The sequence below is a fragment of the Momordica charantia genome (assembly GCF_013281855.1).
Source record: "Momordica charantia cultivar OHB3-1 chromosome 8 unlocalized genomic scaffold, Mcharantia_2.0 BLBB01000008.1, whole genome shotgun sequence".
NCBI classification, from domain to species: domain Eukaryota; kingdom Viridiplantae; phylum Streptophyta; class Magnoliopsida; order Cucurbitales; family Cucurbitaceae; genus Momordica; species Momordica charantia.
This window is the reverse complement of record NW_028275166.1, coordinates 4299707-4311108: the sequence shown is the minus strand read 5'-3', so window position 1 is coordinate 4311108 and position 11402 is coordinate 4299707. Positions and strand designations below refer to the sequence as shown.

Here is an 11402-nt window from a genome sequence, read left to right as displayed (position 1 = left end):
TAAATCCTACTCAATTGCCATATTAAGATCTTATTTCCGACCAAAATATTATGAGTTCGGATTCCACTTTGTTGTGCTAAAAAAACTCTAATCAATTCTTAATTATGTACTATATAATCCTTTTTTGCTCTCTTTTTTAGGAGGTTATAGTAATAGAGTACTTCAATTTTATAAAAATGTTTAATGCCCAAGAAACATTAATAAAAAATACACCCTTTTTAATATTAGAAGCAATTAAATAAATAATATGTACATTTTAGATATAGAACAAAGACTTTGAGATTTTACAAAAAGAAAAACAAACGATTCGAATAAACTTAAATGAGTTAAATTTATGCTATATTTAAAAATATTAATAACAAATTGTGACACTTTTAAATACATGTTAAATTTATACTATATACTAACGTAACTTCACTTAATAATTAAGGTCGATATTAGTAATACTTATTTCAAATATATATATATATATATATATATATATACCACCATTTTTTTAATGTTGATGTCGAACCACGACGCATAGAAACATAGGTATGTCGACGTGAATCTAATATGTGCTAGTTGATGTTATTTCTTTTAATCAAATATATTATGTCCAAAAACTTTATAAACTTCTAAATAAATGAGAAATTCTTTCGCAACAAAACACTTTATAAAGGTCTATTTTCGGACATCTCTTTTCATGCATGCAGGTTGACAACATAGTTTTGTTTGGCTTAGCTGCCAAATCCCTTGTTTTAATTTACGTTTAATTGAATAATTATAAAATTAATGTCGTCTTTTTTTTAATATGATAAAATTAATATCGAATTAACCCAAGTTGGGAAATAACCCTTTTCGTACAAGGTTGGCCAAGTGGCAGATCTGCACCGTCAGCTCCTTTTTGGCCACAGTCCAATTTTAGAGCCGAAAGGGGCTTTATTTTTCTGTGGGCTATGCTATATATGGATGGGCTATTATATTCATCTTTTTTCCTTTTTCTTTCTTTTTGACGTCATTTTTAAATTCATTTGTGAATATATTTTCTTTTTTCAGTTTCAAATTTAAAAGGTTGCTTTTTCTTAATCAGGTAAACCATTTTTGGGTGGGACTCAACCTCAAACAAATAATTTTGCATCTTATCTAATAAGTTGCTTAAATATTGGGTTTTGGCCTTAATTGAATTTAGTCTAAGGTTTAGATACTAGTTTGGTTGCTTCATATTGATCTATATATTTCTAAAATTTTTATTTTGGTTAAGGTAATTTCAACTTTATTTCATTTTTATCGTTCTATTTTTAAAATATTTGTTTTGGTCCATGTATTTTTAAAATACATGGACTAAAATAAATCAAAATTAACAAAAATAAAAATTTTAAAAGTACAATAACTAAATGAATTAAAATAACTAAATGAATCAAAGTAAAAAATGTAGGGATGAGAACAATATTTTTACCTAAATTTAACTATGCCACTTCAATGTTATTTTTGAATCAAAATTTTATTTGTTAATTGATTTATTTTCTTGCAGTTTATTGAGTGATTTACTTGGTTCATAAATGATTTTCTAAATATAACTTTTCTGATCACGTTACAGTACTTTCAACCCAAAAGCTTAAGCTGATGGGAACACACGACCTCCCGTTCTGATACTATCTTAAGAATGAACACAATTTTTAAATTAAAATTGACAACATACAAATAAAAATAAATTTTTTATCATAGTTCAACGGTAAATAACAGCCACTCTTCTTTATATGATTGAAAATTCAAATTTCTCGACCTTCAATTTTCAAACGTAGTTAAATGCACCGGCCACACGATCTCCAAAATTTGATGGTTTCATGATATTTCATTTCCCCAAAATAATTATCCATATTCCACACCCCAATATTCATAGATATTTTTTGTGGAAATAAGATTTACCTTTATTTATTAATTAATTTATTTTGAGAAACGACATTTAATTCCTCAATTGGTACATATGATACGAAATTGTGACGCAATCGGACACTGATAAAACCGTCAACCATAAGGTACGAAAGAGCAGACTTAAAGGTGAAAAAGATTCTCTATCAATTTAAATACAACGTATAGATGGCGACATTATCTATAATTTAATTACGGTTTTTTTTTGTCGAAACAAAAAAACTTACGGTTTTCTTGAATTAATTTGCGGTCCTTTACTTGTCATTTTTATTGGTCGGGACGAGATCCTACCTAATTTTTTTACGAGTTACTCTCACTTTCTATCATATTAATAAATAATTGAGTTTTATTTATGATTTTTTATTTCATGGAATAAATTCCGTCGTGGATAGAAATATCAATGGTTCTGTTTCAATTTAAATTAACCATTCGAAAGCAAAAAAAATAAATAAATAATTCCAATTATTTAAATAAATATTATTTTATTCAATTCAAGTCAAGTAACTTTTGGTGCCCTTCTATTTTATTTTCTAAATTAACTTTTAAATATTTTGTAGCAATGAAATTTAACCTATATTCCAAACTATTCATCCAAACATTCCATTGTCTTCTCCTTTTCAAAGAAATTTCCTTAACTTTTGGATAAAAAAATTAACTCTTCATTGTCAATCATTTTAAAGCTAAACATATCAAATAGTTCTTAATTTGTTTTTTTTTTTTTTTATCAATTCTGGCACCAATCTTTTAAAATTCTCTGAATACAAACTAAAGAAAATTTTTTAAGAGGTCATCAAAGGTATGATTAATTCAATCTAAACTCGATTAATTTTAAAATTATTATGATTATTGAACCAATACAAAATTGTACCTTTGTTCTTCGTAAAGAAAGCGACTAAGTCTCGGAATCGTTCTTACTTGGACATGGAATCGATTCAAGTGTGATTAGACTAATGTTTTTTTAATAATTAATATGAATGGATTTGTAATATTGAACGTGAAATTGTAGAAATTATGTTGGGGGACAAGGAAGGGTTGGAGGTCAAAAGTGGGGGGTGGAGCGCGTGAGGAAGAGGCATCTCAAAACCGTGGGTCCCGACGTTGCGTTTTGATTTTACAACGTAGGCATAGGCAATCCCCATGGACCACCCCTGTCCTGTCCTGCCCCTCTCCTGCTGACACGTGGCGTTACTCCCTTATTTTCCACCCATCTTTTTTCTTAAAATTGTGCAGAGCATTAAATGACACGGACCAATTTTTAGAATCGGAAGTAATTCTTTCATAGAATACTGTTGTCTCTCTTTATCAATTACATATATGCATATTAGGACTTTGCATTAATTAATTAAAAAAAACAAAAAACAAGAGGAATTTAAGAAGCGACCTCAATTAGGAGTTTAAGGATACATTTTGTTTTTCTGCCTTTACTCTGTCTTATAAAAACAAAGATTATTGTCTAAATTCCACGTATCATACCCTCCAAAACCTCGTTTAAAGTCTGCTCCACCCCCAGTCAACGTAAATTATATTCTTTAGTCTTAAATATACTTTATTAATTAATCATTACATTATTCTTAATCTCCCCCTAATTTTACACCAAATCTTTAAAAAGAAAGAAACGTAAATGGCCTGGGACAAGCTCTGTTGATCCGCCGAATCCACCCTTGTTCCGGTTGATTGTCGGTGCATTGCAAAAACACACACGCTTCTCTCTATATTTCATGTGTAAGCTCATAAATCACGAACCAGCCACCTTAATTATATTTATCCAACAGCTAAATCTTACAACTTTCACCAATCATCTTCAACTACTTAGTAGTATGAAGATATTTTCATCAGTTTTTTTCCCTGCCTAGTATTAGACTCAAAACAAAGGATGTAATCTTTCTTGGAGATTTGAATTAGTTAAAACTTTTCTTTACTATTTGAGACCCAATATTCTTGAGTTTGAAAAACGTTGCCTATTGCTATAAGAGGATTTGACTTGGAACAAACAAGCCAATAATGAGAGAGAGAGAGAGTGAAATTAGTCAAAACTCCAAAATCTGTCTGTTTGTGGTCAAAGGGAATCCAAAACTCTTTGATGCTTAAAAGTTCCCCCCTATATATATGAACAAAATGCTACTCTAAGTTGCAGCACAAAACCAAGAATCCCCACACTCCCACAACATTTCAATATCAATAGCTACAACTCTAAATACTATCTATCTCCCTCTCCTACACCGATCTAACAAACAAAGACAGGCAAATTATCTTTTGGCTCTGTCTGAATTTTTCATTTGATCTCTTCGTTATTCCATCAATTCAGCCGCTATTCAAAGCTAGCTACATATTATATCTATCCTAATGGCAATGTTATCTAGCAAAGCTAGCCATGATTCTCATGGCCAGGACTCCTCCTACTTCTTTGGGTGGCAAGAGTACGAGAAGAACCCCTACCACCCAACTCGTAACCCCACTGGAATTATTCAAATGGGTCTCGCTGAAAACGAGGTAATTTTTAAATTTTGTGTAATACCCACCTCCCAAAATTTGAAATAATTGCATGAAAATTATATATACATATTATTTTGGGTATGGGCAGCTGTCTTTCGACCTGGTGGAGGAGTGGCTGGATAGAAATCCAGATGCCTTGGGATTGAGAAGAAATGGGAAGTCAGTGTTCAGAGAGCTGGCGCTTTTCCAAGACTACCATGGCTTGCCCGCTTTTAAAAAAGTGAGTTACTAATTTCCAATTTCTCGGTCTAAGTTCTTTTTTTCCCCTTAATTTGAATTGAAAAATAATTGTGAGTTATGTTATGTGTGTGTGTAATAATAATTGTGTAGGAGCTGGTGGAGTTGATGGCGGAAATACGAGGAAACAAAGTGAAATTCGATGTCAACAACCTCGTCCTCACCGCTGGTGCAACTTCTGCCAATGAGATCCTTATGTTTTGTCTCGCTCAATCTGGAGAAGCCTTTCTCGTTCCCACCCCATACTATCCAGGGTAACCCCACATTCTAAATAAATAAATAAATAAATAAAAAATCAACTATTTCGTTAAAATCCCACGTTGATACATGAGTTACTCCTCTCACTCTCGATAGTTTTGAAATAAACCTCTATGAAGTATTGATATTTTGTATACAAAACTCTTACTTTTATCTGGAATCCTCTCGCATGGCTGAAAAATATTTATCTTAATTGATAAAATAATCTATCTCGTTAGTTTCAAAAAAAATCAAGCTCATCAGTTAAAAAAAAAAAGTTATATTTTAGTTATCATTTAGCGGTAGAGTATTATCTCAGATTGAAAAAAAAAAAAGAAATTTGAATTTTCTTTTTTTTATGGTTGGCAGGTTTGACAGGGACGTAAAATGGCGAACAGGGGCACAAATAATTCCAATCCAGTGTCCGAGTTCAAACGGATTCCGAATCAGCGGTTGGGCCATGGAGGAGGCGTGGGAACGAGCCGAGGAGCTGAAACTGAGAGTGAAAGGGGTTCTAATAACGAACCCCTCCAACCCATTGGGCACCACAATGGGCCGCGACGAGCTCAATTTACTTGTGGACTTCGCCGCCGCCAAAGGCATCCACATCGTCAGCGACGAGATTTACTCCGCCACCGTCTTCGACTCCCCCTCTTTCATAAGCATCACCGAAGCCCTTATCGATCGGAACCTCCAAAATTCCCCACTTTGGAACCGAATTCATGTCGTCTATAGCCTCTCCAAGGACCTCGGAGTCCCCGGGTTCAGAGTGGGCATGATTTATTCCAACGACCGACATGTCGTCGCAGCGGCCACCAAAATGTCCAGCTTCGGCCTCATCTCGTCGCAGACGCAGTACCTGCTGTCGCGGATGCTGTCGGACCGGGACTTCCGGGGGAATTATATGGACGAGACCAAGAGGCGGATCCGGAAGAGAAAGGGGATGCTTGTTTCGGGGCTCCGGAACGCCGGAATCGGGTGCTTGGACAGCAATTCGGGTCTTTTCTGCTGGGTGGACATGAGGCATCTCTTAAAAAACGCCACTTTCGAGGACGAAATGGAGCTGTGGAGGACCATCTTGTGCCAGGTTGGGCTCAATATCTCCCCCGGTTCGGCTTGCCACTGCTCCGAACCGGGTTGGTTCAGAATGTGCTTTGCCAATATGTCGGAACATACTCTCATGCTCGCGATAAGTCGTCTCAAGACATTCGTCGAATCCTCCTCTTCCGGTGGCGACGCTGATGCCAACGAGGAGTTCTGTCGAAGTAATCAGAAAGTTGTTGGTAGATCATACGGTAGGAAAAGGCTGTTAAGACGACTGCTTGAATCGGGGGTTTGTTCTTTGATGTATACGTGTTTTCCATGCTGAGCTAAAATTTAGTTTAACAAAGTTAAAAGGGATGGGAGATTTTTCTTTTTCTACTCCTTTTTTTAATTATCGATAAAAATATATGCTTTAAATAATTGAGGTAGGTATTAAAAAAGTAGTTAGTTGTATAAAGCTAATTATTTATAAGCCTCCTTGTCCTTTTTTTTCCACTTTGGTAATGAAAATTCAAGTTCATGATTATTATCTTTGTGTGCGGATTGTATTAAAATTTTAAGATGGCCGTTAAAGTGGATTTTTCAGTTTAATTATTAATTGGTTTATAAACAGGGATGACAACAAAGGTAGCAATTTCAAGGCGATTAACTTAGAAATAAAAACTTGTGTTGATCTTTAAAAAGATAGTCTATCTTCCTTTAGAATTAGACGGTGGCGCGGCTAGATCGCAGGAGATGCAAGAGAATGTCAGGACGATTGAGGTCAAATTTGAATTCCAAATCCTAGTCCAAATTCTGGTCCTGGATCGTCGAAGTAAATTAGTGTTCGGTAAATTTCAACTTCAGATATAGAAGAACCGGTTACAATGTTTTAACAAATTAGTATTAAATTGCTATAATTTAGCTAGAATGACTAAAATAGACCTACAATAAAAAATTTACTTAATTTATTTTTGATAACTTATAACTATTTTGAAGATAATTATTTAAATTTTGAGTAAAATACACTTTTAGTCCTTGAATTTGAGAGTAGTTTCTATTTGATTCCTAAATTTCAAAAAACGACCGATTTTAGTTTGTGACCTTTAAAAAATAGTTCTAAATGATCCCTAGAGTTAAACTCCATTGATAACGCTAACATAATGATGACCTGGTAATGGTGAGTTAAATATTTAATAATTTTATATGATTTTTAATGAGGTGAATTTTTTTATTTTTTCATTTTCCTTATTCTCTTTCTTCTCTTCCCTCATCTTTGCTTTTTTATTCCCCAATCAAGCACAACCCAACTTCTTCTTCCTGGTGGGATCGGTGCATTTCTGATCCAGGAGGATCTTGACTCGGTCTTTAACACGAACAATGTTGGAACAATTAGGATTAAAAGAAAAAGATTGTTGTGCGGTGGACGAAGCCATTGTCTTGAAAGCAATTTTGGCACGACCAAGATGTTATATCGTATGCTAGCCGATTGCTTCCCAAGGTTAACACAACTTCGAACTCAAGCGTGCATTCGCCGGAGCCAAATGGAATAAAAAACAAGCTTATAAAAGTTTTGTTTCCCTCTATAAAACAAAAAGACTATGTTAATACAATACGCTAGTTTTGGTAGTTTAAAAAATAGTAAAGTTAAAAATAGTATACTCTAAATTTATTAAGTTTAAAAATAGTTAGAGATTAAATCTTTTGAGGACAAATTAGTCATTCCTAACAATCCCCCACAAATGACTAACTAGTTCTTAAAAATAAATTTGTGAGCAATGAAGGAAAATAAACTTAAGCATTAATATCTTACGATTTGAATTAATGCATAGTGAACCTAATAATGAGAGTGAGTTACCTCTTGAACTTACAGTAATTATGGTTGAGACTCCTACAACAAATTTTATTCCCTGTTTTTTTGATTCCACGAAATAAATCAAATGCTATTAATGGCCATACACATAAAACCTTGGGTAATCGTGAAAGCTCTAGAAAGATATCATTTAAGTCTTTCATAGAAGGCGACTCACCTTCACAATCACGTTATTGCTTCATCAAGTCTTTCACAGATAGACCACTAAAAAATTGAGCTATGAAGACTTCATATATCATCCATCAAGTCCATACATACCACCCAAATAAAAGGCTATGGACTCTCAAATTACATCACAATATAAATGTATTATCCATCAAATCTATACATACCACCCAAATAAAGGGCTATAGATTTCACAATACATCACACACTCAGGGCTATAGATTTCACAATACATCACACACTCTATTATCCATCAAGTCTATACAGACCACCCAAATAAAAGACTATGGATTTTCACATTACATCACTACATGAGTGTATTATCCATCAAGAGTCTATCAATTTCTACTTTTTTTCGACCAAGAAGGTAGTTAAGATAATTTAATTTCACATGATTATAACCATAATTAATTGTTCTACCACTAATTAATTTAATTTCATATAATCATGACAATAAGCTTCACTAAAAAGATTTTTCCACAGTTTGCTAAATATCTTAAATAGCAACATCTCATCGTTAATTGACATTAGATGTATTTAAACATTCACATAAATTCATAATTTTTCACCTTCTATAATACTCATAGTACTTCAAAAGAAAATAGACGACAATTATGCACCATATAATGTACAATTTATTCATTTTGAGATCATAGACATGCTCACAAAAATATTCATAACGAATAATTTTATATATTCAATAAAAATAAGACTATAATATTCAACTATAGTCAAAAGAGGATCTCAAACCACCACTAGATTAAGATAAACTTAAATTGAGATACTCCATTACCTCAATTTTATTCTTTATAATTTTAATCTATATCTCAAAACAAATGTAGCAATTATTTCAATTATCATAAATAATTACAAATTTTACAAAGAAGAAAAATAGAAAAAATTGTTTTAGCTCATGCGTAAAATATTTCAATAAATATCATGTTCAATTTATGACAATGATATGAGTTGAAAATTGTTAAAAAAATCTCACTCAGAAAATTAAAAGATTTAAAAAATTTTATGCAAAAAAATCAGCCTATATAAAACTTAATTATGTAGCGAGAAGAATAACAATCCAAATATTTGCCAACATATTTATGTCAAATAATTTATGCATGAAAAATCATATTATCATTTTATTATCGCGAAAGTATACGAAATTTACCTGTTTAACTTTCCTTCTTCCGCCTTTCAAATTTTTGATTACCTCCCCCGCAATTATGGCATTTGTGCTTAATCCAATCCCGAATGCCAAGAGAATTATTTCTCTTTCAAATGGGTCGCGCGAATCTACAATTCATCATCTTCTTTCTATATACTTCGTTTCCCTTCTTCCTCATCTTCTTCGGCCACCAACACAGCCACCCATTTTCGATAACACATGAACGTTCTTGCGACCACAAGTATAACAGTGTTTTGGACCCACGAGCGGCGGACTACTGAGCGACGACTACTCATCTGCGAACACCCGAAGCCTGATCCATGAACTAGATCCGGATATGTGTTGTTCCAGTTTGACTCGCTTGAATCCACGACACTCCGACGTCGGCGCAACAACCCCGAACCGCGGCGGGCGACTGGGCCGTTTAGATATCCTTCAGCGTCACCTTAAAATCCATGACTAGCAGGAAAGATGACGACCCTCGTGATCAGATCTGCATCGGCGACTCGATCACGCACAATATCGGCAACCCACCACGAGCGACGATCGGCGGACCAAGGCGGACGGCTGTGAACCACGTTCCAGCTGACTGCCTCCGATGGACAGGATCTGAAACAATCCAACTGGCAGTAGCGATCCGAAACCGAACTCTCCACGTGCGGCGGTGACAATAGCGCACGAACACCGGCAGACGAATTCACGAGCACTCAGATCTGGTGTTCTGCTCCCACAAATAGTCATTCTCAACAACTTCCCCTCGAGTGCGGTAAACTTTTTACAACTGCTTTCGTATCATCTGCCCGAGTAATTAGTTTAGACATACAATGTGAAGGGGGAAGCAGTGGAGCCATGCTCATTATAGGATTGCCATTTTCACCATTCACATTAATTGAGGCAAGATTGAATTTTTTTTTCCATTGACTACATATTTTTCTCCCAAGGCCTTTGTCACGTAATACGCCCTCTAGCTTCGCAGATTAACCACCAAGTCTAAATCAATCACCTCCCCCAAGATTTCTGCCTGTCTAATTGTCCGAGGGAAATCATCAAGGATAATTCGAGATTCGCCTTTTCCCCTTTCCAGCTTCAAGTCTCTTGGATAACAAGTTGATAATTATCTCATCTAAAACCAATTTACCTTGGTTAACAATCTCTGACAGCTGCCGAAAAAATAAATCAACCTCTAAGTCAAGAACTGCCACGATGAATCCCGAAGACACAGATAGAGAATTGGATACGGAGAATCAGGACAGTAATTGGTCTAGAGTAAAAAATCTTTGTCGTGCCCTAAGAAATGAATTTCCTTTTCATCTAATTACTTCAAACCAAATTGCTTTCAGATTGTTAGAACAATTAGGATTAAAAGAAAAAAATGGTTGTGTCATGGACGAAGCCGCTGTCGTGAAAGCAATTTTGACACGATCAAAGTACTACATCGTATGCTAGTCGATTACTCTCCAAGATTAGCACAACTTCGAACTCATTAATGGTTCCCAACAAATGTACCTGGGAGATCGCTCATTTGTTTTTCCTCATCATTCTCTCGTCTCCTTCACACCCAAACCACGAAAACAGCCTGTGCTCTCAATACTGATTTGGGTTTGGCCTTTTTGGCCGGTTCCTTCATGGGTTTTTGTGACTTCGTAAGAGGGTGTTCAGATTTTGTATGATTTGGAAAAAAGCTTCTGCCTTTAGGTTTAGTTTGAGCTAATAAAGTAATCACAGTTTCTACGAGTGCCGACTTCCCAAACTTCTTGTAGTATTGGGGACTAACCATTCGCCCTTAACCTTGTCTATCGAAACATTCAAGAACTTCAATTCCGGAAATTCGATGAAAAATTACAAGTCGAGAGATTTCGCAATTTCAAATTAGAAAGTTTCTCCAACCCAGCTGGAAGATTTTTGCAAAAACCCAAATCAAATACTGGATTATTAGAGCCCTTCCTCTCCCTTTTGTTGCATCTTTGTAGCTAGCGAGTCGCCTCGAGTTGTCGCCCCGGTGGTGAGTTTCACCGGAGAAGGGGAGGAAGAAGAAGGTGAAAGGGGGAGAAAATTTGAAAAAATTAAAAAGTCGAATCATTAAAAAATATATGACTAATTAATAATATTTAATATTGGGATCGGTGGTGGCTCGGGACGGCGGCGTGTTGGAGAAAATCATGGAACCACGATTTTGTTATTAAAAATGAGCAGGACTTACCAATCAAATAAAAGTGGGTTTTTTTCTCTTTACTTTTGTTATTTTATTATTTTACTTTTTTTTTTTGAGAGAGATTGAAGAGTTTTATTATTATTATTATT

General features: G+C 34.7%; 1 protein-coding gene across 1 annotated transcript; it reads left to right on the top strand.

Annotated features, from left to right (window-relative positions):
• The first annotated feature begins 4061 nt into the window (after positions 1-4061).
• Positions 4062-6448, top strand: LOC111004776 (1-aminocyclopropane-1-carboxylate synthase CMA101). Its single transcript, XM_022275956.2, has 4 exons — positions 4062-4401; positions 4493-4624; positions 4735-4895; positions 5248-6448. The coding sequence occupies exons 1-4, from the start codon at positions 4255-4257 to the stop codon at positions 6245-6247; spliced, it is 1440 nt and encodes a 479-aa protein (XP_022131648.2). The 5' UTR covers positions 4062-4254; the 3' UTR covers positions 6248-6448.
• Positions 6449-11402: the final 4954 nt, after the last annotated feature.

Excerpts from the sequence above, each read along its gene's own strand:
- LOC111004776 (XM_022275956.2), top strand. The coding sequence starts at position 4,255 with ATGGCAATGTTATCTAGCAAAGCTAGCCATGATTCTCATGGCCAGGAC. Across the intron at positions 4,402-4,492 it reads TGGGTCTCGCTGAAAACGAG|CTGTCTTTCGACCTGGTGGA; the intron begins GTAATTTTTAAA and ends GGGTATGGGCAG. Across the intron at positions 4,625-4,734 it reads GCTTGCCCGCTTTTAAAAAA|GAGCTGGTGGAGTTGATGGC; the intron begins GTGAGTTACTAA and ends ATAATTGTGTAG.